The sequence below is a fragment of the Ornithorhynchus anatinus genome, chromosome X1, assembly GCF_004115215.2.
Source record: "Ornithorhynchus anatinus isolate Pmale09 chromosome X1, mOrnAna1.pri.v4, whole genome shotgun sequence".
Taxonomy (NCBI): Eukaryota; Metazoa; Chordata; class Mammalia; order Monotremata; family Ornithorhynchidae; genus Ornithorhynchus; species Ornithorhynchus anatinus.
This window is the reverse complement of record NC_041749.1, coordinates 52,143,841-52,170,987: the sequence shown is the minus strand read 5'-3', so window position 1 is coordinate 52,170,987 and position 27,147 is coordinate 52,143,841. Positions and strand designations below refer to the sequence as shown.

Genomic DNA, 27,147 nt, shown 5'->3' with positions numbered 1-27,147 from the left:
CACCTCCCTTCTCTCCTTCTACAGCACAACCCACACGCTCTGCTCTTCTGCCACTAATCTCCTCCTCGTTCTTGCCTGTCCTGCCGTCGACCCCTGGCCCATGTCCAAACTCTGGCTTGGGATGCCCTCCCTCCTCACATCTGCCAAACTAGCTCTCTTCCCCGCTTCAAAGCCCTACTGAGAGCTCACCTCCTCCAGGAGGCCTTCCCAGACTGAGCCCCCCTTTTCCTCTCCTCCTCCTCCCCTCCCTATCACCCCTACTCCCTCCCTCTCCTCTACCCTCTTCCCTGCTCCATAGCACTTGTGTATAGTTGTACATTCTTATTATTATATTTATTTTATTAATGATGTGCATATATCTATAATTCTATTTATCTATTTTGATGCTACTGATGCCTGTCTACCTGTTTTGTTGTCTGTCTCCCCCATCTAGACTGTGAGCCTGTTGTTGGGTAGGGATTGTCTCTATTTGTTTCCAAATTGTACTTTCCAAGTGCTTAGTACAGTGTTATGCACACAGTAAGCGCTCAATAAATACAATTGAATGAATGAATGAACATGTCTTAGTAGAAAGAGCACGGGCCTAAAGTTGCCACTTATATGATTTTGGTCAAGTCAGAACTTCTCTGTGTCTCAGTTACCTCATCTCAAAAATGGGGATAAAGACTGTGATCCCTATGTGGGACAGGCACTGTCCAACCTGATTATCTTGTACCTACTCCAGTGCTTAGTACAGTACTAGGCACATAGTAAGTGCTTAAGAAATATTACTACATCCTGCTTTGGGACTGGAGTTCCCTTTCCCTTCACTTCTGACAGACCACCACTCTCCTCACTCTCAAAGCCTTATTAAAATCACATCTCTTCCAAAAGGCTTTCCCTGCCTAAGGCCTCATTTCCTCTCTTCCTTCTGCATCGCCCTTGCACGTGTACCTATTATTCACCCCACCCTGAGCCCCAAGCAATTATTTACAAATCCATAATTTACTTTTTTATATTAATGGCTGTCTCCCCTTCTAGACTGTAAGCTCCTGCGGGCAGGGAACGTGACTACCGACTCTATTGTATTGTGCCTCACACAATGTCTGCTGTGTGACCTTGGACAAGTCACTTAACTTCTCAGTGTCTCTGTTACCTAGTCTCTAAAATGGGGATTAAGACTGTGATCCCTATGAGGGGCAGGGACTGTCCAACCAGATTATCTTGTATTTATCTTGGGGAAGCAGCATGCCGTAGTGGATAGAGCACAGTTCTGAGAGTCAGAAGGTTACGAGTTTTAATCCTGTCTCTACCACTTCATTCATTTAATCCTATTTATTGAGTGCTTACTGTATACAGAACTCTGTAATAAGCACTTGGAAAGTACAATTCAGCAATTCAGAGAGACAATCCCTGCCCACACCGGGATTACAGTCTAGAAGGGGGGAGACAGACATCAAAACAAACAGGCATCAATTTAAATAAACAGAATTATAGATGTATTCATATATACATAAGTGCTGAAGGGAGGTGAGTAGAGCAAAGGGAGTGACTCGAGGTGATGTGGAGGGGTGGGGGAGCTGATGAAAAGGGGGGCTTACTTTGGAAAGGCTTCTTGGAGGAGGTAAGCCTTCAGTAGAGCTTTAAAGTGGGGGGGGAAGAGTCATTTTTTGGTGGATTTGAGGAGGGAGGGCATTCTAGGCCAGAGGTAGGATGTGTCTGCTGTGTAACCTTGGGAAAGTCACTTCACATCTCTGGACCTCAGTTTCCTCATCTTTAAAATGGGGATTGAGAGTGTGAGCCCCATGTGGGACAGGGAGTGTGTCCAACCGGATTTGCTTGCATCCACCCCAGTGCTTAGTATAGTTTACGAGATGTTCTTCCCCTTGACGCTGTTTATTGCCATTGTTCTTGTCTGTCCGTCTCCCCCGATTAGACTGTAAGCCCGTCAAACGGCAGGGACTGTCTCTATCTGTTGCCGACTTGTTCATCCCAAGCGCTTAGTACAGTGCTCTGCACATAGTAAGCGCTCAATAAATACTATTGAATGAATATAGTGCCTGGCACATAGTAAGTGCTTAACAAATGCCATTGTCATTATTATTATTGTTATTTTTATTATCCCAGCACTTAGTACAGTGCCTGGTACTACCATTCCTGGTGAGACGTAGTGTACAGAACACAAAGACCACAGCTTGCTCCAAGTCAGGCACCTTTAATTCCGCTCTCTCCTGGGAAGGCTCAACACACAACTGCTGGTCCAGGCATAGAGGGGTCTCCATACTGAACAATCTACATACTGAGCCTGAGCCACTTACATGGGCGGGGTTTTAACACATCCTTTATTTACATAGTCTTGCCCCTGGCCTCCCTTGGCCCTCTGGAAGATGTTCCCAAGGGAACGAGCCCTCATTAGTCCCCCTGCTATCCGTCGGGTTCTGTGGCTTCTCACTGGTGGTTGAGCAAGACGTTAGTGTCTCTTGTTCCCCAATGATCTCTGTTCATTACTCTTAGTCCCTCCTCCAATCGTCTGTTGATCTCCGCCTTGTGGAGTGATCTGTCATATTAGAGTCATGTGGTCTGGCGTGTGTTGGGGGGAAACCCTAAAACATCAAGGCACTGGGGAAACACACAGAGCGCTAGAGCTGCCCTAGAAGGGGGGAGGGGTAAATCCTAGAGAGGATTTGCTAGCCTGATTTGGGGACCTGTCCTCCAGAGCAGACCCCAGCCCTGGTGAACCTCAGAACCAACTCAGAGTCTTTGGACCTTCTGGTCTGGGATAACCCTATTGTTAGAATACTGAAGAAAGTTGAACATGTGGTCTTTGATTTGACTTCCACAGTTAGGGGCTGGGAGGGGGAGGGGGAGCCCATGAAGGAGACTGAGTATGACCAGCTAGAGAGATAAGAGGAGAACCAGGAGACATGACCTTTTCCTTTCTAATTTGTTCTTCCCAAGAAGCAGAAGTCAAAAAGAAAAGAAGGTTGGACAGGCTCCATTATTGTTTGAAAAATACTTTATTCTCTAGAAAATACAGCATTCAGTACAGTGTGTCCTGTGATTCCCCAACCACTTTGCCTGCCTGGCTCCTGCCTCAGTGAGGAAATGAGTGCTGGGTCATAGGGAAGCAGAAGCTCCTTGCCCATCGTTTTCCCTAACTGCCCGGGGCAATGGTTGAGCCTGGTACTGGGGACTGACTCCTCTGCAGGTGACATCCCAAAGGAGCTGGGAAGTTGGGGCAGGAGGTGCAATGGGTCTTTAACTCTCATTATCCCAGGGCCAGGAAAGAGCTTTACCCACACTGAGGATTTAACCCATGTCATACCAGACAGCTTTCTCACTTGTGGTTGGGGATGGCTCTTGGAAAGTGGCTGCTGGGTGCAAGTAGGAACAGGGTTGAAGTCTTCTCTCCTCCATTACCCCAAAGTCTCAGTCCACAGTCTGATGAGGTAACAATTATTTTTTGGGGGGGTGGACAAAGATTTAGAAGGCTCAGGGTTGAGCTGAGCCTCTGCTCCCCATCAAGCCAGTGTACCTTCCCCCGTGCCTATCTCTTCTCCAGAGCTGAGGGGAATCCCTCTGACCCTCAGATAGTCCTCCCACCAGAGACAGAGAAGATGGGAGGGTAACAGAAATTCTGATCTTCTCTCACCCCTGAGGCCTGGCTGTGGGAGGTTGAGACATGAGGAGGAGGAAACGGCTCTCGCCCCACCCCATCCTCAGCTCAGGGATCTTGTCGACTTACTGAGTGGGAGAGTCATGGGGGCAGGGGCCCCAATTTCTGCTCCTCCCCTGCAAAATTGGTGTGAAGGAGGGCAGGGGACAAGAACAATGAGGCTGGGAGATGAATGGTGCAGCAGGCTCCTGAATATTGGGGGGGTGGGGGGGAAGTGCAGGCATCCCTTCCATTCCTTACACTGATGCTTACAAACATGACAACATTTCCCTCGGGAATTTACAAGACTGCAAAGCCAAGAGGGGTAGGGGAACTGAGAGATATCTAGGGTGAACAGGGCAGAAGAGAGGAGAGAAAGACGGAAGTAAATACTACAAGCTTCATCTTAGTCCCCCAACCCTCCCCTTCCCCATTCCAGTGTCTCAACACTGAGAAAGAGAGAGAGAAACAGATACACACTGAGCAATTAGGCAGGGAGCAGGGAGGAAATCTGGAGTGCCTCTCAAGGAGGAACAAGGAGACAGTGGGGCAAAAGATTCTGAGGTAACTGCAATCCTGGACACTGTAAACAGTTCGCAGCCCCATGTCCTCAGGAGAAGGAGGGAGAAAGGGGAGAGGAGAGAGGAGTGGTGGGGAAGGGTTGGGGAAGCAGGGGTGCTTAGCTGTCCTCATTCTCCCCAGGACCTTTGATGAGTCGCTTCTGCCCCCTTTTGCCCACAGGCCCACGGGGCTTGGCGAAGGCCTGGCGGAAGGCCTGCTGCTTCGGGTGGACCTCGTCATACAGGAAGTCAGCCGTCAGCTCAGCCCCATCACCGATCTCTATCTAGAGTTGGGGAGGGAGGAACCGACAATGGAAGTTGGATTAAACAGAGCACCCCCGGCCTTCCTTGTGCTGTGTGGCAACCATTGACTTGGTTACACCCTGCTCTGGTGGACCGCCCCCACTACCAGCCACCGTGCACCCCACTCCAATCAGTTCATCACATGGTCAAGGTACCAACTTCCAAATTCCCATATTTGGGGCCCCGCTTTCTGGGGCCCAGTTCTCATCCCCCCAGCACCAGTGGAATCAACACATTATCCCCCTGGCCCTTACTTAGGAGTCAAAAAGGCTCTGAGAGGTGATCAAATTCCTGTAACTATAATGAAGACCATCTCACTAGGGAGTAGGGAAAAGGAGTGTTCCATGCAGAATTTGGGGCTCTGATGAACCTGCACCCCTGCCTAAGCCAGGGGAGTCCCACTCCATCTATGGGATCCACCTGGAAACCCAACCACTTCCCCATGTCCCTCTGAGTTGAACCAGCTTCCCCGGATTTCCTCTGCCCAGCCTCACTTGGGGGCCTCCCAACCCCTTCAAGACCAATGGACCTGACCTGTCAGGACCCCATGCCTTTCCCTAGAGGCTGGTTTGTGTGCCCAGAGCTGCAGCACAGGATGACGGGGGGGTGGGGAGGGTAGAAGGGGTGGAAAAGGAGGACGAGGAGGTAAGAGGGAAGGGGTGAGGCTGAGGGAGGGTGAGAGATGGGAGTGAGAGCATGTTTCTCCCTGTTTCCCTCTGGGGTTGCCCCCATTCTCTTCCTAGACCCCCACACCTTCTTGGTGATCTCCAGCTGAAAGTCCTGTTCCACTGAGTCGAGCAGCCGGCTCTTGCAACTGGAGTAGAGCATGCGCTCCTTGATGCTGCACTTGTAGCCAGGCATGGAGTAGATGAACACTGCAGGGGGGTACTGGTCAGCAATCAGAGCCAGGCACACCCTGGGAAGACTAGCCCCAGCCTGACAGCCAGAATGGCAGTCCCCTGGTTTGGCTAGTTAGGTAGGAGGAGGGCTGGTGGGGAGGAAAAGGGACCCCAAACTCAAGGGTCTCCCCCACTTGCCCAGTACTTCCTCTCACTCTATGGAGTGAGGAGCAGGGAGGAACAGCAGCTGGCTGCCGAGTCACATAGAGAGTGTCCCAGGGAGTGGATCCAGGCACGCTGGCTCCCATCCTAGGCAAAGGGCAGGAATGGTGCAGGGGATGTGGGGGAGGAGCACTCACCCACAGACTCCAGGTAGTCCCCTTCATGTGAGTGCTTGTAGAGGAAGAAATGGTAGCGTGGAGCATCCTGGGGCACCCTTTTGGGCAGCTCTGCCAGCTCGGTAGGGCTGGTGTGCACCAGCTCAATGGTCTCCCGCTCAATGTCCAGTTTCTGGGGAACACCGGCGGAAAGAAGGTGGGAGCCATCAGGGGAGCTCTCAAATCAGGACCTCATGGCCCCAAGAGCCTCTCTGGCTAAGCCTGGCTTCCCAGCTGGACCCTGGGCAAACCTGACCCTTCTGAGGCCTGAAAGAAAGTACTTTAATAACTGGGGAAGCCTCCCAGCGCACCCACAAGTTCTTTCCTGATGTAGCTTCACTCCAGGAGGAGGAGGAAAGGAAGGGAGTGGGTCTCACCAGCTGGATGTAGTTGATGTTCTTCTGCCTCAGGAGCTGGATGGCCTGCTGAGCTTCAGGTTGCAGGGGGAAGGCCAAGCCTTGCAGCGTCTGGTGCTTGCTCTCTACGCTGATCTCAGTCTTCACCTGAATAAGATGGATACAGGAAGGGGGAGAGCGCAGAAGAAGCCTCATGGGGATGGGGGATAGGACACACATCCTAGCCTCTCCTTGACTCTCCTCCTCTTTTCCCCATCTCCAGTCCCCACAGCATAACTGGCCATAACTGCGCAACTGTGCTCGAGTGAGTGCCATCCCTATAGAGCTTATTTGGTTGAGAGAAAGTCCTGTATGTGCACATACCCAAAACACACACACACACACACACACACACACACACACACACACAGAGTCAGAAACCAAATAACGCTCTTTGGGCCACCCTTCCTCTTAGGCCCTGATGACTGTGGAGGAAATGAAACACTAGCAAATGTCAGAGTGAATCCTGCCATCCATCTGGATGGAGGGGATGAGAGAGGAATGACACTAGGTTATATATCATAATAAAATCAGAATGATAGTGTTTACTAAGCCTTTACTATAAGCCAAGCACTGTGCTAAGCACTGGGGTGATATCCAATAATCAGGTCAGAACAGTTTTTGCACCAAAGGACCTCACAATCTAAGAGCTCCTCTAATCACAGGAATGGTAGTCCCAATTTGCAGGTGGAAAAACTGAGGCCCAGAAAGATTAAGTGATTAGCTCATGGTCAGGCCAGTGGCAGAGCTGAGAACAGGACCTGGGACTCTTGATTTTCAGTCCCATGCTCCTTCCACTAGGCTCCACTGCCTTCCCAAGGGATTTTTCCTCAGGGTAGACTTGAGGCATAGCCTTCTGAAGGTTGAGGACAGTGCTGTCCCTCCTCCACACAGCTCAGCCCCAGCCGTGCGGAAAGCCAGATCTCTCTGCCCACAGCATTCCCTCCCCATCAGAGGCTGTGAAAGGGTGGGCCTCACACCCTTGGTGGTGGTGAGAGCTCAGAGCTAGGAAAGTGAACTCTTAACCAATACCAATCTGCAGCAAATTCCTGCCAGCTCAGTACCATAATGAGTCCACCCCTTCCCCGTGCTTTAGACTGTTTCTCCTGGTTCCATGATAGGTTGTGGCAGGTCTGGAAGGCAAACGATTAATGGCAGGGAGCTGGGAAACCTGGACTTCAGTGCTGATTACTTAGAAAGGAAAACCTCCAAGTAGCTGCCCCCCTCCTCCACTCCACTCTCGATTTTTACCAGTTCTTCCCCTTAATACTGGCCCTCCCTCTTCTCCCCATCAACTCAGTGCCTTCTCCGATCCCTAGCCACATCTGGTGCTGTGGGTCCCATATACCTCATTGATCCGGATTTGCTGGAGCTCTCTCTCAGCTGCAGTCAGGGGTGCAGGGGCCGAGCAGGATGATACGTGCTTTTGGTAGCCAGTGAATGAAAGGTCATCCTAGGTCCCAGGGAGAGAGGGAAAAGAGACTGAGGCTGTTAACCCAGGGACGTGAGGGGTAAGAGAGCCAGAAATGTGGGAAGGGGAAGCAATTGGGAAGTCATGACACTCTGGCATCTGCTCAGCCTGCCACTTCTTCCCACCCCCTTGGGAAGAAGGCTTGTCTAATTCCTAGTCCAGGGAGTAGCCTCTCTAGCCTGGGACCAACAAGATTTGGCCTCAGTGAAAAGAAGTCAGTCTGCTGCAACCCCTGCTGCTCCACCACCCAAACTGGAGCAGTATGACTGGGAAAGGCTGTAGAGTTTCACCCACTGGAGCTACCAAGGAAAATGGGTGATGACACTCTGAAAAGGATGATCTGAATGCTGTCCTGGACAGAGTCTGCAGAAGATATGGCCTGACTGCTGCAGGGCCCTTTCAACTCTGCTAGAGTCTCACTTAGGGTCTGGGCTGAGCTCTAGGAGTTGAAGCACCCATGCAGGTCGGGTACCTGTGACCAATGCCCTTTCAGACCCACCCAAATTTTGGATTGTGGCTGCCCAGAACACCCTCGCACCCCCTACCTCCAAAACACATCCCTCCCTCTCCTTAATCCCTAAGCTTCCCGGTCACACCATCCCATCAGCCACCTTGGCCCTCATGGATGGATTCATCTATTTATTCACTTGTGTCTATTATTTAGAGCCATTCTCTCTTTGCCTTTGTTAAATTAGTGCACTGTGTCCATTAGACCTGCAAACTCCTTAAGGGCAGGGGTCACACCTTTTATTTCTATTGAATGTGCCTAGTGTCTAACTTGGTGCTCCACATACAGTTGGGGCTAGATAAATACTGGTGATAATACAGTGAGGCAAGGGAAATACATCATGTATATGCCACTGTCTAACCTGAAGAGGGAGCAGAAGGGACGGGAGGATAAGGCGGGGAGGTACAGGCTACAACTGCTCAAACTCCACCTGTCTTTCTGAGGCCTGGGCCTTCTAGGCTGTTAAGCTCCTCAAGGAAAGGGAATGTCTTCACCAACTCTGTTATATCGTACTCTGCCAAGGGCTTAGTACAGTGCCCTGCACACAGTAGGCACTCATTAAATACCACGGACAGATTGATTGGACTTATGCAGGCATCTAGCCATTCTGGGGCTCAGGGTTTTCCCTGCTTAGCAGGTCTGAGCAATGTGTAGGCTGGTGCTGCCATCTGGTGGCCTTGCAAGCTGCTACGGTGAGCTATCCTTCAGCCACTAGGTTTCTCTTCTCATTCTTGGGGAGGGCTATTACAGAAGCATTTTAAAGGCGGGGTAATCGTTACCCCTCTTCATGAATTGGCACTGTGCTTGCAAAGTCATTCACTTTGTCCCTATGGCTTTTTGGGCAAGGCAGGCAGTCAACTAAAGCTAGCCCTGGAACTGGAGTGGGGCTGAACTAAAGTGCAGCTCTCAAAATGGCAATTCCACTTCTGACTCTGTCTCCTGGCCCTTCCATCAGACCCTGGGGCCTGGGGGGAGTCTCTGGGTGGAGGACCTCTTTGTGCTTCCACCAGGCTCCAGAATCAACTGGGTGCTTTTGGTAGTCCCACCGCAGGGTCAGCTTCAGATATTTTATTGCCTCCACCCCCCACGATGCCATCACGCCATGCGGTACATGCACGCAGGTAATGAAATATCACATCCAACTATGGGGTAATATTTGTCCACTGTTGCCCATGCCACGCTTCAAATGGGTGTCCTGGGCAGCTTGCCTCTGAGACTGTGGCTTACACCCAGCTACTAGATCACTTCTGTCCTGCCACCATCTTTGCAAAGGGTGGCAGCACAGCCATCTTTGAGAGAAGCTATGTGGCTGTTATCTTTCTAAAGGGCCAGCTTCTTTAGAAGCTGCTTTGTGGCCACCCCTCTTCCCAAGCTAACATGCTGACCTTCTGAAGTTGGCCCTACCCCATAGGGCTCTGGGGCTAATTGGGAAGCAGCATGGCCTAATGAATAGAATATAATAGTGAACAAAAACAGGGCCAGACTACTTGTTGCTCCCCTCTCTTTCTAATCCTCCCACCCCCTTGAAAGCCCTGCCTCAAGTTGGCACCTTTGGCCTTCTTCATTTGTTGCCCTGCCAGCCCAACCACTGCCAGCAAGAAAAAAAGAGTGAACATGGATCCCAATTCTCAAGATCCCTGAGATCCACCCTAGGGATGGCCACCAAATAGTCTGTGTGTCTTTCTCTTACTCTGCCCTATAGGGTCCCTAGGGGAGAAGGGAGGAAATAAGGATGAATTTGAAGGGAAAAATCAAGCATTTGAGTGTTTACTGTGTACAGAACACTTTATTAAGCGCTTGAGAGAGTACAATATGATAGAGTTGATTGGCACAATCTTTGCCGAATCAATTGATGATATATACTGAGTGCCTGCTCTGTACTAAGCACTCAGGAGAATACTGTAGAGTTAGAATCAATCAATGGTATTCATTGAGTGCGTACTATGTGCAGAACAGGCCTGAGGACACTTCAAGAGGAGGTGAAGCCTGGACTCATGCAAGCAGTGCCCTCAGGGGCTGTCTTGGGGAGGGAGGGGAAGGAGAATGGCTGGGGAAAGGCAGGGAAGGGAGTCATACCTTCACTGTCCCAAACAGCTCATCCTTGATATGCCCGCCTCCAAACTCCTTCTTCACTGTGGCTCGGGTGGCTGCATAGAGCATCTTCAGCCGGATCTGGGCAGGCAGAAAAACGCAATTCCACAGTGAACTGGAGGACATATTTTCCTTGGTTCTCTTGGTTTCCCCCCACCTCTACCCATTTCCAGCTCTTGGGGCCCCCATCCCCACACCCTTGCCCAGGCTATTTCAGGTTCTCTTCCCCTCTCCCCAGCTACTCACCATTCCCCGCTCCTGCCCCCACCCTGTGGTCATGTAGGGATTGGAGAACAGGAGCCCTGAGTTCGGCCTTCTGCACCAACTGCTTCTCCATCTCCAGGGCCTGATTGGCCTGGGGCTGCCCCTTTCCAGGAACAGGTCCAGGACTCAGAGCAACGAGGTTAAGGGTGTCTCCCTCTGGGGTGACTATTTCTGGAATTCCCTCCAGCCTCTTGGTTGGGAATTTGGGACTCTGGGTCCCAGTTATGTGACATCGAGCAAGACTTTGCTTCTCTCTGGGTTTTCTTTTCCCTTTTCAGCCATGAAGAATTGCCCCTGGCTTGCAGGGATTTTGGGGACTAGAGAGAGAGCTCCCAGAGCTCAAACTCCCAGCTCTGCCAGGTTCAGGCCCAGACCCAACAAGGAGGAAAGGGAGAGAGGATGGCACAGTTCAGCCCATCATGACCAAACCTTAGTCATTCCCCACCACACTCTTGCACAGCATTTCAGAGGTCTTTGGAGTGGGAGGGACTAGAGTCCCAACTAGGATGGCTGTCTAAGATTATGGACAGGAACAAGCAGATAAAGTGGGCAGATTTTAAGTGGGTGGCAGTGGAGGTGGGCCTGAAACTGGAAGTAAGGATGGCTTCAGGAGGGCCCTGCCAGTTTGAGCCATACCTGATTCTGGGGGATGGAATGGACAAGGAGGAGAGGGTTTGGAGTGGTTTGGAGGCAGTCAGGGGGTAGTTGAATGAAGGCAAAAGTGAATATGTGCTGTCAGCCTCAGGCTGGCTCTCCAGGGCAGGCAGCACATCTCAAACTTTCAACTCCCTCCCACTCATTTCTCCTTTCCTAATGTAAGCTCAGCTCCCCTAAGGAAAGGGAGCTGTGAGGATCTCTACTCAGACAGGGATCCCCAGGACCCATTAACCAGCATTATTCCCCATCCCCAACCCCTTCCACAGTGCCCCACACCCCCTTTCCCCCCACCCCACAGGCCTCACCGGAGAGCTGTCTGGGGACCACGCAATGAAGAGCCACTCAAAGCCCTGAGCATTGTGGGAGTCAAGCCGGTACAGGATGTAGCATGGCTGCTCCTCGTCTAGCAGTGGCAACACGAAAGTGTCATAGTCTTTTTCCCAGCGCTGGGACGGTTCTTTGTAGGCACCCAGCACAAGCTGCTCTGGGAGAGAAGGGGTGGGAAGGAGTTAGCTTTGGCTGGGAACCTGCCTTGGCTCCTCATTTTGGAATATTCTAGAGCTGGGAAGCACCTTCAATCAATCACTTTTATTAAGTGCTTATTGTGTGCAGAGCACTGCACTAAGTGCATGGGAGAATACAATATAACAATATAACAGAGTTGGTAGACACATTCCCTGCCCACTGTGAGCTTACAGGCTAGAGGAGGAGATGGATATTAATATAAATGAATAAATTACAGATATGTACATAAGTGCCATGTGGCTGGGGGGAGCAGTGAACATAGGGAGCAAGTCAGGGCAATGCAGAAGGGAGTGGGAGAAAAGGAAATGAGGGCTTAGTCATGGAAGGCCCCTTCAAGGAGATGTGCCTTCAATAAGGCTTTGAAGCGGGGGAGAGTAATTGTCTTTCAGATATGAGGAGGGAGGGTGTTCCAGGCCAGAGACAGGATGTGGGAGAGGTTGGCAGTGAGTAAGGTACAGTGAGTTAAGTTAACATTAGAGGAATGAAATGTGTGGGCTGGGTTGTATGAGGAGAGTAGCGAGGGGGCAAGGTGATTGAGTGCTTTAAAGTCAATGGTAAGGAGTTTCTGTTTAATGCAAAGGTGGGTGGCCAACCACTGGAGGTTCCTGTGGGGAAAAATGGACTGGACGTTTTTGTGGAAAAATCATCTGGACAGCAGAGTGAAGTATGAACTGGAATGGGGGTTGGGGGGGAAGGGAGGTCAGCAAGGAGGCTGATGAAGTAATCAAGTCAGGATAGGATAGGTGCTTGGATTAACATGGCAGCAGTTGGATGAAGGGGAATGGGAGGATTTTAGCAATGCTGTGAGGGTTGAACTGACATGATTTAGTGATAGATTGAATATGTGGGTTGAATAAATATGATTTAAAGAACTGAATGAATAAATGAGAGAGGTGAGTAAGGTCTGAGAGGTTGGGGCAAGGGAGAACAAGGAGCAGAGATGGGAGTCAATAGGCACAAAGGGAGGGGAACAGACTTAAGCACAGAGCCTGACACTTGGTTCTCTCTCACACTATGACCTGTCCCCTGGGCTCCCAGCCATTTTCAAACCCTTCAGCCCCCAACCAACCCTCCCAGGATACATATTCATTCATTCATTCATTCATTTGTATTTATTGAGCACTTACTGTGTGAGAGCACTGTACTAAGCGCTTAGAAGAGTACATTTTAGCAATAAACAGACACATTCCCTGCCCACAATGAGCTTACAGTCTGGGGCAGGTCGGGGGGGAGGGCAGACATTAATATAAATAAATAAATTACAGATAAGTGCTGTGGGGCTGGGAGCGGGGATGGACAAAGGGAGCCAGTCACGCCGATGCAGAAGGGAGTGGGAGAAGATGAAAAGGGAACTTTGGGAAGGCCTTTTGGAGGAGTTGTGCCCTCAATAAAGCTTTGAAGCTGGGGAGGGGGATTATCTGTCAGATTTGAGGAGGGAGGGCATTCCAGGCCAGAGGCAGGACATGGGAAAGGGGTCGGTGACGAGATAGATGAGATCGAGGAACAGTGAGATGGTACTATGAGGGGAGGGGAGGGCTTGGGTGGGAAGATAAGGAATTCTGTTTTGGACATGTTAAGTTAGAGGTGACAGGAGGACATCCAAGTAGAGATGTCTTGAAGGCAGGAGGAAATGCGAGACTGCAGAGAAGGAGAGAGATTAGGGCTGGAGATGTATATTTAGACATTATCCGCGTAGAGGTGGTAGTTGAAGCCATGGGAGCAAATGAGTTTTCCAAAGGAATGGATGTAGATTGAGTATAGAAGGGGACCCAGAACTGAACCTTGAGGGACCCTGGGCCTGGCATGAGAGAAAGAAGTGGGGCAGGGAAGAGAAGATGTTCCTGATGTCCCCCAGGCGGGGTGAGTTCGGGGGTGAAGGAGATAGCAACTGGAGTAGGTTGTCACCAGGAATTGTAAGAGTGGGAGAGAAGAGTGAGCTATGCATGGGGACACAGTGGGTGAGAGGTGGTGGTAGAGTGTGAATTCAGAGGGCAGGAACACTACTCAATGTTTTCCAACTGCTATTTCAGCACTTCCACACCACATAAGCACTTAGCACTTAAGTACACCCCCTTGCCTGAAGAACTCCTGGACATAGTTTTAAACTCTGTTGCTTCCTGCTTCCTATCTACCTCTACACCACTGGACTAGAAGGTCCTTGAGTAATAGCTAATTCTATTTTACTCTTCCAGTGCTTAGTACAGTGCTCTGCACCAAAGAGGCAGAGAAGCAGCGTGGCTCAGTGGAAAGAGCATGGGCTTGGGAGTCAGAGGTCATGGGTTTGAATCCCGGCTCTGCCACTTGTCAGCTGTGTAACTGTGGGTAGGTCACTTAACTTCTCTGTGCTTCAGTTACCTCATCTGTGAGCCTCACGTGGGACAACCTGATTACCCTGTATCTATCCCAGTGCTTAGAACAGTGCTCTGCACATAGTAAGCGCTAAACAAATAGCAACATTAAAGAGGCACTCAATAAATACTATTTATTAAGGTTCAATGTCTTTCCACCTACCTGCCCTTGGTCAATATTCATTGCCCTTCCCCAGTCCCTGGACCCCCATAATCAAGTCATCCCATCAGCCAGCTTTAACATTTATGTGTAGAATGATTTATTTGTTCACTTCTTGCTTAACACTTGTTGTTAGCACTTGTATCTCTTTTTTCCCTTGTGCTCCTATTGCATGTGTACTCTATGTGCCTGCCAGTCTCCTCCATTAGATTTAAAGCTCAGGACAGGGAACTATCTCTTCTACTTTTATTATAGAGTCTAGTATAGAGTCTAGTACAATATCCTGCAACCTGTACTCAGTAAATCCTGAAGATGATGATGGTGAGCTCTCTATTATGATCTCAGTGCCACTGTTGATGGTGCTTAGTGATACTAATAATGATGATGATGATAATCATAATAATAAAGTACTATGTGCCAAGCACTATACTAAGCCCCGAGGCAAAACAATCACATCAGATGTAGTCCCTGCCCCACCTGGTCTAAGGGGTAGGGAGAACTAGTATTTAACCACCATTTTACAGATGAGGGAACTGAAGCGCAGAGAAGTTAAGTGACTTGTCTTAGGTCACAGAGTAGGCATGTAGCTGAACCGGGACTCTTGACTTTCAGTCCCACACTAATTCCACTAAGCCACACTGCTTTTCACATCGTTCTTTTCAATCATTGGTCCAATGTGCAGCAGTAAAACAAGTCAACAAAATATTGGGCATAAACAGGAAGGGGATAATAATAATAATGATAGCACTTGTTAAGCATTTATTATAGGTCAAGCACTGTTCTAAGCAATGGGGTGGATACAAGATAATCAAGTTGGACACAGTCCCTGACCCACATGGGGTTCACCATCTAAGTGAGAGGGAGTAGGATTTAATCCCCACTTTACAAGGGTTAAGCAAGAAGTGAACAAATAAATCATTCTACACATAAATGTTAAAGCTGGTTGATGGGATGACTTGATTATGGGGGTCCAGGGACTGGGGAAGGGCAATGAATATTGACCGGGGGCAGGTAGGTGGAAAGGCATTGAGCCTTAATAAATAGTATTTATTGAGTGCCTCTTTAATGTTGTTATTTGTTTAGCGCTTACTATGTGCAGAGCACTGTTCTAAGCACTGGGATAGATACAGGGTAATCAGGTTGTCCCATGTGAGGCTCACAGTCTTAATCCCCATTTTACAGATGAGGAAACTGAGGCACAGAGAAGTTTAGTGACTTGCCCAAGGTCACACAACAGACCAGTGGCAAAGTTGGGATTAGAACACATGTCCTCTGACTCCTTTGGCCTGTGCTCTTTCTGCTAGGCCACGCTGTGTATGCAATACACTATAAACAATTAGAAAATTATATGAAAGCATGGGGTGCCCACACCTGAAATATTACCTGCTGGTCTGATCACTGCATTTTAAGAAGGGTATAGGAAAGGGGAACTCAAGTGATCTGGGGGACGGAGAAGCTTCTTTATGAAATTGAAAGTTAGGATTAACAGCCTGAGAGGGGACATGATTGAAGTCTACAACTTCAGAGCCCAGATGGAGGTGGGGACGGAGTTGAAATTGGAATGCAGGAGCCTGGACTCACAGACTTGGGAGGCTTCACCTGAGAGAGAAGCAAAGTGTGGGGACTCCCTAGCACCACACCCTAAATAGGACCTAGGGAACTAGCCTGTTAAAAGGTGAACAAAAGGCAAAATTGTGATTGATTGACTGTGGGAATAGAGCAGCTCAGAGCCTGAGTTTCTTCAGGGTTTCATAAAGCTGTTCCCAAAGGGGTCAGGGAAGGGAAAGGAGGGCTCATTTGCCTAAAATCCAAATCCTAGACTCGGGGTTCCAAGATGCTTCCCCTCCCCTGCCCCTACCACTCCCTGCTCAAAGGACCTACTGCAGTGGGAAAAGAAGCCTCCCTTTACCAAGGAAATGAAAATGGAAAGGCAAGCTGGTTTTCAGAGAGACTCAGCCTGGCCCCTCCTATCCTGGAGCTCACCCTGCTCCCAGATACTTCTTGGAGGCAGCTGCTTGTCCCCCTGCCAGCACTCGGAGTTTCACCACTCGGTGCCTGGTTTGAGGTCAGTCCAAGAGGGGTCAAAGGATCTAGGGAAATGAACCCAGGAGTAACCGTCACTCTAGCTTAAAGGGGAACAAGGGTGCAAGGGAGGTATTTGGAGAGGAAGGTGGTAGAGAATTCTGAAATACGAAAGGAAAGTGAAGCAGTGATCCTTGCATTGGCCCACTTCCCGGGGCCAACTCCTTCCATTCTTTTTCACTAAGCCCTCATTCTAGGCTCCTGCTCCCAGCTCTTAGAACACAACTGCTTGGGTCTCACTCCCCACTTAGCTCAGGCCTGTGCCCTTCCAACCCTACCCTCTTCCCATCTGGAAGTACTTGGCTGCTAATGCGGTCAGTGCCACACCCACATGGCAGAAGGGATAATACACAACCCTGGGCTAGGGTGAAGCAGTAATGGAGCCTGGTTAGAACTTGGGCCTCACTGTGCCCTGGACGGGGGTTGTACCTAACAGACTGCCCTTTCTGAACTCTATGAGGATTCCTCCCCAATTTTCCATCTCCATAGAGCAACCCCGACCTCCCTTTCCTGCCTCTTTCCTCCAATCCTCCAATCCCAAGGTCTGGAACTCTGGAGAGCTGAGAAACTCAGGGGCAACGAAAGCTCCACCAGACTGTGCTCCTCTCCAGGCCCCCTTCTTTCTAGGGTCCAGGTGGTATTGGCTTTAAGTGCAGAAAACTAATTTAACCAGACTCAATGGGAGCAGGGAAAGCCTGGACAACTGAAATTGATAGAGAATCCCAAAGCATTTCTAGCAGATTGCTTCACCCTTTAATTAATCAGTGGTATTTGTTGAGTGCTTACTGTATGCAGAACACTGTATTAAGTGCTTGGGAGAGTCCAGTAAAGTAGACATAATCCCTGCACTTAAACAGTTATAGCTTATAGTTTAGCTATGTCTTTCTTCTAAACTGTTGATAAGGAGCAGAATGGACAGCTTTGAAATTCTTGCTCTCCCTGACCCTGGCCCCTGAACTCTGCCAAACTGCTGCCCCTTCCAACACTGTGCCTATGCCACTGCTGCCACCCACTTTGATATTGTGCCCCAAGGCAGTTGCCTCATCTGCAAAACTGTTTGAAGCGGGCAGGTTCTGCCCCTTAGGGAGAGAACTGTCCTTATGCTAGAGCCCAGCCCAGGCCCCAAAGTTTTGCATTTGATACAATGGGAGCTGGGGAGGCCAGGCCACAGTGTTTGGGTTGAGGCAGAAGGTGCCTGGAGGTTCATTCATTAATTCAATCATATTTATTGAGTGCTTACTGTGTGCAAAGCACTGTACTAAGCGCTTGGAAAGTACAATTCAGGAACAGAGACAATCCTTGCCCACTATGGGCTCACAGGCTAGAAGGAGGAGAAAGACATCAAAACAAGTAAACAGGCATCAATAGCATCATTATAAATGAATAGAATTATCAATATATACACATTAATAAAAATAAATAGAATTATAATTATAAATACATACATATATACACAAGTGCTGTGGGGCAGGGAGGGGGGTAGAGCAAAGGGAGCGAGTCAGGGTGATGGGGAAGGGAGGGGGAGCAGAGGAAAAAGGGAGCTTAGTCTGGGAAGGCCTCCTGGAGGAGGTGAGCTTTCAGTAGGGCTTTGAAGGGGGGAAGTGTGCTACGTTGGCAGATTTGAGGAGGGAGGGCACTCCAGGCCAGAGGTAGGGTGTGGGCCATGGGTTGACGTTGGGGCAGGTAAGAACGAGGCACAGTGAGAAGGTTAACACTACAGGAGCGGAGTGTGTGGGTTGGTATGTAGAAGGAGAGAAGGGAGGTGAGGTAGGAGGGGGCAAGGTGTTGGCGAGCTTTGAAGCCAATAGTGAGGAGTTTTTGCTTGATTCGAAGGTTGATAGGCAACCACTGGAGATTTTTGAGGATGGAGGGTGACATGCCCAGAACGTTTCTGTAGAAAGATAATCCGGGCAGCAGAGTGAAGTATAGACTTAAGTGGGGATAGACAGGAGGTTGGGAGATCAGAAAGGATGCTGATGCAGTAATCCAATTGGGATATGAGTGATTATACTAATATGGTAGCGGTTTGGATGGAAAGGAAAGGGTGGATCTTGGAGATGTGGTGAAGGTGAGAACGGCAGGTTTTGGTGATGAATTGGATGTGTAGAGTGAATGACAGAGCAGAGTCAAGGATGACACCACGGTTGAGGGCTTGTGAGACGGGAAGGATGGTCCACAGTGATGGGAAAGTCAGGGAGAGGACGGAATTTGTGGGGGGAAGATAAGAAGCTCAGTCTTGGACATGTTGAGTTTTAGGAGGCAGGCAGACATCCAGGTGGAGATGTCCTGAAGGCAGGAGGAGATGCGAGCCTGGAGGGAGGGAGAGAGAACAGGGGAGGAGATGTAGATTTGGGTATCATCTGTGTAAAGATGATAGTTGAAGCTGTGGGAGTGAATGAGTTCACCAAGGGAGTGAGTATAGATGGCGAACAGAAGGGGACCAAGAACTGACCCTTGAGGAAGCCCTACAGTTAGGGGATGGGAGTGGGAAGAGGAGCCCGCAAAGGAGACTGAGAATGAATGGCCAGAGAGATGAGAGGAGAGCCAAGAGAGGATACAGTCAGTGAAGCCAAGGTTGGATAACTTCTTGAGGTGAAGGGGATGAGCGACCGTGTCAAAGACAGCTGAGAGGTCGAGGAGACTGTGAGCCCGTTATTGGGCAGGGATTGTTCCTATCTGATGCCGAATTGTACACTCCAAGCGATTACAGTGCTCTACACATAGTAAGCGCTCAATAAATACTATTGAATAGAGTAGGAGTTGTTGGATTTGGCAAGAAGGGGGTCATTGGTGACCTTTGAAACGGCAGTTTCAGTGGAGTGGAGGGGACAGAAGCCAGACTGGAGGCGGTCCAGGAGAGAGCAGGAGGAGAGGAATTTGAGGCACCGAGTGTAGACGACTCAATCCAGGAGTTTGGAAAGGAAGGGTAGGAGGGAGATGGGGTGATAACTAGAGGGGGCTGTGGGGTCAAGGGAGGATTTTTTTAGGATGAGGGAGATGTGGGCATGTTTGAAGGCAGAGGGGAAGAAGCCGTTGGAAAGTGAGCGGTTGAAGATGGAAGTTAAGGAGGGGAGGAGGGACGGGGTGAGAGTTTTTATAAGGTGGGAGGGAATGGGGTCTGCAGCGCAAGTGGAAGGGGTGGCATTTGAGTCCCCTACAGACCCTCAACCTGGGGCATGGAACCCCTTCCTCAACTGCTGCAGGGCTCCGACTTGCAGCACCGGACCCCAGGTGTCTCCCACCCACATCCTAACTCCACCTTCCAGAGCTTAACCTGGCCTAGCTAGTGGGGGCTCAGCTCTGGACCAGGACCTGTCTTGCTTCCGCAGGGACCAGATGGCCCCAGGCTCCTCCCGGGAGAAGCCAGGCCTCCCAGCCTTCTCTTTTGTCAGGAGTGACTTTAGAGCCCTATAACAGAAGGAGGAAGCAGAAGGGGACCCTCCTCCCCCTTGTCAGATCCCAGCATGGCCCTTCCCCTCCCCAATTCCCTGGAGAACTAGACCTCCCACTCACCCCCTGGAAGCTATTCCAGCTGATAGACATGGGGCAGGGACAATGCCCATTTCCAGGCCTGCTTTGTGACAACTCACCAGACACAGACATGTGGGATACTGTCCTCAGTGTCCCCCTATGGGGAGGGCACACTTGGAGATGACCCCCAGTTGGCTGGGCACTTGGCTGGTGCTCACTCATCAGGGGCCATTCACCCTCCATTCCAGAGAAAGCTGATGGCAGGTAAGACTGCTCCACTCAAAACTCTGTTGTCCCCAAGTCCCTAGAGACAAGTGGCTGTTCCTCTCAACCCTGCTCTGATGTTTCCACCTTTACTCTAGCTCTATGGCCTCAGCTCCCTGCTTTCCCGCCACCAAGGTAATCCTTCCCCATAGCTGAGAAATCATCTCCAGAGCTAGTCTCTCCATCTCATTACACTACCATCACTCATCAGAACTGACCATGGGTAACCTTTCAGCTTCCACTCTCAAGACCCTGAACTCCTTATCTTCCCTCCCAAACCCTGTCCTCTCCCTGACTTCCCTGTCATTGTGGACAGCACTACCATCCTTCATGTCTCACAGATCCGCAACCTTGGTGTCATCCTTGACTCTGCTCTCTCATTCACCCCACACATCCAATCTGTCACCAACACCTACCGGTCTCGCCTTCACAATATCGCCAAAATCTGCCCTTTCCTCTCCATCCAAACGAACACCTTGCTGGTACAAGCTCTCATAATATCCCGACTGGATAATTGTGTCAGCCTCCTCTCTGATCTCCCTTCCTCCTGTCTCTCCCCACTCCAGTCTATTCTTCACTTCGTGGCCCAGATCATCTTCCTACAGAAACATTCTGGGCATATCACTCCCCTCCTCAAAAACCTCCAGTGGTTGCCTATCAACTTTCGCATGTAGCAGAAACTCTTCACTTTTAGCTTCAAAGCTCTCCATCACCTTGCCCCCTCCTACCTCACTTCCCTTCTCTCCTTCTACTGCCCACCCTGTACACTCCGCTCCTCTGCCGCTCACCTCCTCATGGTCCTCCATTCGTGCTTGTCCCACTGTCGACCTCTGGCCCATGTGCTACTGTTGTCGTGGAATGCCCTCCCTCCTCACATCTGCCAAATTAACTCTCTTCCCCTCTTCAAAGCCCTACTGAGAGCTCACCTCCTCCAGGAGGCCTTCCCAGACTGAGCCCTCCCTTTCCCTCTGCTCCTCCTCCCCTCACCATTCCCCCTACTCCCTCCCTCTGCTCTTCCCCCTTCCCCTCACCACAGCACTGTGCTCATTTGTATATATTATTTATTACTCTATTTAGTTTGTTAATGATGTGTATATATCTATGATTCTATTTATCTTGATGATATTTACGCCAGACTACTTGTTTTGTTTTGTTCTGCTTTGTTTTGCTGTCTCCCCCATTTAGACTGTGAGCATGTTATTGGGCAGGGATTGTCTCTATCTGTTGCCAAATTGTACATTCCAAGTGCTTAGTATAGTGCTCTACACACAGTAAGCGCTCAATAAATATGACTGAATGAATGAAGTTCTCAAATCCATCAATCTAACTGGGTTTCTCTGGTCTCTGCATTCCATTACCGACTGCCAATTCTCCTCTGAGCCTGGTCCAGTGCTACCTCTTCAGAGCCCACAGCCCTCTGTCACTAGCACCAAGGTGCTGCAGAAGTCCAAGCTCCCAAACCCCCCCCCCCCCCATAAAGAAAAGGGGGACTGGGACATGTCTACAAGCTGGACTGAGAATCAGGTTGTCCTTTCCCCTTTCCCCCTGGCTCCCACCTCTCAGGCTCTGATCCCCTCTCTGGGGCCAAATCAATCTAGAACTAAGAGACAGAACCCTAAATTTGCTCCTGGGTTCTGCCAGAGTTGAAATTTTAGACCCCAGCCTGAATCCAGTAGTGCCTGGCCTCTGCACAACATCCCTGTCCTTGGCTTTTATGTTGTTTTTGTTCTTCTTGGTTTATTTTTCCCTTATGTGTCTGTCACCAGTCCCCTTTTCCTACTTTTAGTCTTTTTAGATGGTGAGCCCCTGGAGAGCCAGGGACCCTGTCTAATTCCCACTTGTGTATTCTTTCTCAGTGCTTGGTAGAGTTTTGCACATAGCAAGTGCCTAAAAAATACTATTACTATTACCTGACTCCACTTCTTGGCCCCTCTCCCTAATTAGCGTGCTCTGCCTAGGACTGGCAAGCCCAGGACAGAAACAGCAGGAGACATCGATGAGGTAATGTCTGTTGGACCCTGGCTTGACATAATAATAATGCTGGCATTTGTTAAGCACTTACTATGTGTAAAGCACTTTTGTAAGCGCTGGGGGTGATACAAGGTGATCAGGTTGTCCCACATGGGGCTCACTGTTTTAATCCCCATTTTACAGATGAGGTAACTGAGGCACAGAGAAGTGAAGTGACTTGCCCAAAGTCACACAGCTGGCAAGCAGCGGAGCCAGGATTAGAACCCATGACCTCTGACTCCCAAGCCACGCTGCTTCTCTATCTCCTCACTGGCCCAAACCAGGCCTGGGGAAAAGGCTGGCTGAACTTGGACAACTATGGCCCCATTTCAGACCTCATAGGGCTGGAGGGGGACTAGCACTATTGCTCAGTATACCACCTGGGGCAAACAGCATGGCTTAGTGGAAAGAGCACGGGCTTGGGAGTCATAGGTCGTGGGTTCTAATTCCACCTCCGCCACTTGTCTGCTGGGTGATTCTGGGCAAGTCACTTAACTTCTCTATGCCACGGTTACCTCATCTGTAAAATGGAGCCCCACATGGGACAACCTGATTACCTTGTATCTACCCCAGTGCTTAGAACAGTGTTTGGCACATAGTAAAAGCTTAACAAATACCATCATTATTATCATTATCATTATCAGCCATTCAGGGGCAACTGTAAATTTGATATGAGGCTGCACACTTGTGTGGTCTGTTCTCCTCAGCAAGTTGGTTAAGGCTGTTGGGAGTCAAATTGAGGACTGATCCCATACTCCTGGAGCTTGGCTCAGGTCAGGTGAGGTCAGGTGAGGATGAGGGTCCTGACATTCAGCCCAAATAGGGGACTATAGCCAAGCCTGGGCCCAGCCTAAACCTGAGTCAGTTTTTTCTTATCGGCCCAAGCTCAGCTCGTAGACCAAGCCTGGGTGGTCTCTTAACTGCAGTCTCTTTTGCCCAGGCACTGGTCAGCAGGAGGCCAGAGCCAAGCCTCCCTGGTCCCATTTGGTGGGGAGAGAAGAGAACACAAAATCACAACTTGCCTTGACCCTTCTCCCTTCCTGAAGGAAGAACCTCCCCCTGAAATAACAGAAAACAGATCCTAAACAGCAGAGAGTTCCCTCCAAAATGTCAGATTCCCATCCCAAAATGGTAGGCTCCCTCCACCTGCCTCACAGAAATTGCAAACACACCCCCAACCCAAACCCCAAACCCCAGAAATGGCAGACCCCCACCCCCCAGCTCCATTTCAAAACAGCAACCCAGTTTTCACCTGGCTCATCCCCACACTTCCCCAGTTTCACAGCTCCCTGGCCAGCTCTCTCTCCTTCCTGTCAACTCTCCTCCAATAACAAGAAGCAGCATGACCTAGTGGATAGACCATGGGCCTGAAAGTCAGAAGGACCTGGGTTCTAATCTAGACTCTAACACTTTCTACTGGGTGACCTTGGGCAAGCCACTTAACTTCTCTGGGCCTCAGTTACCTCATCTGTAAAATGAGGAGTAAAACTGTGAGCCCCATGTGGGACGTGGAGCATGTCCAACCTGATTACCATTTATCTATCTCAGCATTTAGTACAGTGCCTAGAACATAATAAGTACTTAATATCATAAAAAAAAATCCTGCTGCTACTCTTTCTCCTCATCTCTGGCTTCACCTCCTTTCCCTCTGCCCCTACCTCCTGTGGGTCTGGAGTGGGATAAAGAGGCACAGATCTAAATACGTTTGGCTCAGCTCAGCCCCACCCTGGGTCCCTCACTACCTAACACTGCTTCCTCCTCCCCCACTAACATCATGATCAGCTGTGGTGCAAGAAGACACCTCTACCTTCAGCACTGTCTCCGGCAACACAGTCATGTGGGGGTTACAAGGTTTAATGGGCCACATCTTCCACATCACCTTGGCCACATCTTCCACATCACCTTGCCCTTACTTCTCCCCTCTCACTGCACCTCATCCAGAGTCTGACTCTGTCTCTCACAGTCCAGTGAAGAGTACAGATGCCACATGGAGACTAGGGCTTTGTATAGCTCTAGAGAGAGCCTTCCCAACACCAGATTGCCAAGGTTTCCACTTAGAGGAACCAAATCCAGGCTCTCTCAGTTGGGCTCTTCACAGCCCCTGTCCACCTTCCTGTTCCTTTGCCTAGGAGTCAGCTCCACTGGCTCCATACTCAGGGAGTCAGCATCATTATCATCAGCATAAGCCTGTAGGAAATGGCAGAGGGCAGAGAGCCTGGGGCCCTCACCAGTCAGGACGGGGAACCAATGGGAATGGGACAGAGGCCAAACAATGCAACTTGATGCCCACTTCCCCTAAGGATCAGCTCCCTCCCCCACCTCACCCAGCCTGAGAAGAGGGGAAGCCCACTCCCTGTTGCAGTGGCTCTGAATACCTCAAACATTCTATCACTTGGCAAATCTTGCCCCCAAAGCATGTTTCCTGGGATCGGAGACCAGAGCCACCCCTAGCTCCTCACTACAGTGACAGGTGAAGCTCACTTCCACATTATTCCCCCTACTTCCCCCCCACAACAGGCTCAAGTAGCTTTGGCCTCATGGGAAATCCTATTCAATAGTATCAATTTATCAATTATATTTATTGAGCACTTACTGTGTTCAGTGCACTGTAACTTAAATGACAATTATTATGATTATTACTATTATAATCAAAATAATTATGTCATTTGTTAAGACCTTACTATGTGCCAGGCACTGTACTAAGCGCTGGGGGGGATTCAAGCAAATTGGGTTGGACACAGTCCCTGTCCTGCATGTGGCTCACCAGTCTCCATCTGCATTTTAACTGAGGCACAGAGAAGTGAAGAGACTTGCCCCAAGTCACACAGCAGACAAGTGGTGTAGCTAGGATGAGAATCCATGACCTTCTGACTCCCAGGCCCGTGTTCTATCCACTATGCCATGCTGCTTCTCAATTATGGTATTTGTGAAGTGCTTACTATGTACCCGGCAAAGTGCTGAGGTGGATGCAGGCAAATTGAATTGCACCCAGTCCCTGTCCCACGTGGGGCTTACAGTCTTGATCCCCATTTTACAGATGAGGTAACTGAGGCACAGAGAAGTTAAGTGACTTGCCCAAGGTCACACAACAGACAAGCGGCAGAGCTGTGATTAGAACCCATGACCTTCTGACTCCCAGGCCCATGATCTATTCACTATGTCATTCTGCTTCCCATATAATAATAATTGTGGCATTTGTTAAGTGCCAAGTACTGTACTAAGCACTGGTGTAGATACAAGCAAAGCAGGTTGGACACAGTCCCTGTCCCACATGGGGCTCACAATCTCAATCCCCAATTTGCAGATGAGGTAACTGAGGCACAGAGAAGTCAAGTGACTTGCCCAAGGTCACACAGCAGACAAGGAGCTGAGATTAGAACTCATGACTTTCCAACTCCAAGGCCTGTGCTAGGTGCTTGGGAGAGCACAGTATAACAGACTTGCCCACAGAGTTGCCAACAATTATTATTATTAGTGGTACTTGTTGAACACTTATTATATGCCAGGCACTATCCTAAGTGCTGGGGTAGATACAAAATAATTGTGTTGGACACAGTCCCTGTCCCATTTAAGGCTCACAGTCTTAATCTCCATTTTACAGATGAGGTAACTGAGGCTTGGTGAAGTTACGTAATTTGCCCAAGGTCACACAGCAGACAAGGGGCAGAGCTAGGATTAGAACCCAGGTCCTGCTGACTCTTGGGCCTGTGCTCTATCTACTAGGCCATGCTGCTTCTAAGTCTAGAAGGAGACAACAGTATGCCCCCTTTAACTCCCTCCTGGGCTCTAGAGTGAAGCGGGTAATGTGAAGAAAGCAGAAGAGTAGGAAGGGAGTCCAAAACCCAGCTTCTTTATCTGACTCGGCCACTTCATTCAATAGTATTTATTGAGTGCTTACTATGTGCACAGCACTGTACTAAGCGCTTGGAATGTACAAATCGGTAACAGATAGAGACAGTCCCTGCCCTTTGACGGGTTTACAGTCTAATCGGGGAGACGGACAGACAAGAACAATAGCAATAAACTACTTGCATTAGGCCAGGCTATCCCAGCAGCAACAGTGGTGTCAGAGCAAGGAGGGGTTAGGGATGGGAGGCAGATGACAGTAGAAACTCACCATTCTCAATGATGACTTTGATGAGGCGAATGGAGCCACTTCGGGCCTTGGCAAAAAACTCCTTTAACTCGGTGGTAGCTGAAAGAATCAGAAACATTGTGGTGAGAGATAGGGAGTGAGTTGTAGATCTGATTCCTCAGGGGACGTGAATCCAGAAGACCCAGTTCCCAAGGAGTGGCTGATTCACAGGGAGCAGCAACTGGTGACACAGGCGGGACTGAGCCCAGTCTCCTGGGCCCCTCGATAAATACCTCTGGCCAGCTGGCCCATGTGACTCCAGAAAACCGATCCAAGGCCTGGCTGAACATAATCTCCCAAATTTAGCTGATGGTGGTGTGGGTACAGCTGGGATGGCTCAAGTGACAGAGAGTTCAGCCTGCCAAGCCCCGAGGGGGGAGGGGAAGGAAGGCCAAGGGAAGCAGGAGGAAAGAAGGGAGAAGAGAGGACTGTCAGACTGGCCTCACATCCACCAGGGGGATCCTGGGAATCCCTTCATCCTACCTTCAGTCTTCCCAGGGACCACAGTTTTAAGCAGGGAGAAAAAACTATGTGAAGTTCAGCAGTAGCAATCAATCAGTGGTTTTACTGAGGCTTTACTGTGGGCAGAGCACTGTACTGAGCACTTGGAGGAGTATAATACTCATTCATTCATTCAACAGTATTTATTGAGCACTTACTATGTGCAGAGCACTGTACTAAGCGCTTGGAATGTACAAATCGGCAACAGATAGAGACAGTCCCTGCCCTTTGACAGGCTTACAGTCTAATCGGAGGAGACAGGCAGACAAGAACAATGGTAATAGAGTCAAAGGGAAGAACATCATAAAAACAATGGCAAATAAATAGAATCAGGGTGATGTACATCTCATTAAACAAAATAAATAGGGTGATGAAGATATATACAGTTGAGCGGACGAGTTCAGTGCTGAGGGGGTGGGACGGGAGAGGGGGAGGAGGAGAGGGAAAGGGGGGAGAAGAGGGTTTAGCTGCGGAAAGGTGAAGGGGGGGGTAGAGGGAGCAGAGGGAAAAAAGGGGGGAGCTCAGTCTGGGAAGGCCTCTTGGAGGAGGTGA

At 49.8% G+C, this 27,147-nt stretch overlaps 1 protein-coding gene across 2 annotated transcripts in view; it reads right to left on the bottom strand.

Moving 5' to 3' along the window:
• Positions 1-2,977: 2,977 nt before the first annotated feature.
• The window catches only part of TWF2 (twinfilin actin binding protein 2), a 38,243-nt gene continuing 14,073 nt past the window's right edge, over positions 2,978-27,147 (bottom strand). Inside the window, exons 2-9 of one of the 2 annotated variants that reach the window (XM_029051533.2) lie at positions 26,077-26,154; positions 11,405-11,583; positions 10,164-10,259; positions 7,457-7,561; positions 6,091-6,216; positions 5,696-5,846; positions 5,251-5,372; positions 2,978-4,478 (exon numbers count right to left, since the gene is read on the bottom strand). In XM_029051533.2, coding sequence (XP_028907366.1) covers positions 4,314-4,478; positions 5,251-5,372; positions 5,696-5,846; positions 6,091-6,216; positions 7,457-7,561; positions 10,164-10,259; positions 11,405-11,583; positions 26,077-26,154 — 1,022 coding nt within the window. In that variant the 3' untranslated portion in view covers positions 2,978-4,313. Of the gene's footprint in view, positions 4,479-5,250; positions 5,373-5,695; positions 5,847-6,090; positions 6,217-7,456; positions 7,562-10,163; positions 10,260-11,404; positions 11,584-26,076; positions 26,167-27,147 lie in introns of those variants that run through there. The other variant, XM_029051534.1, reaches the window with a different exon arrangement.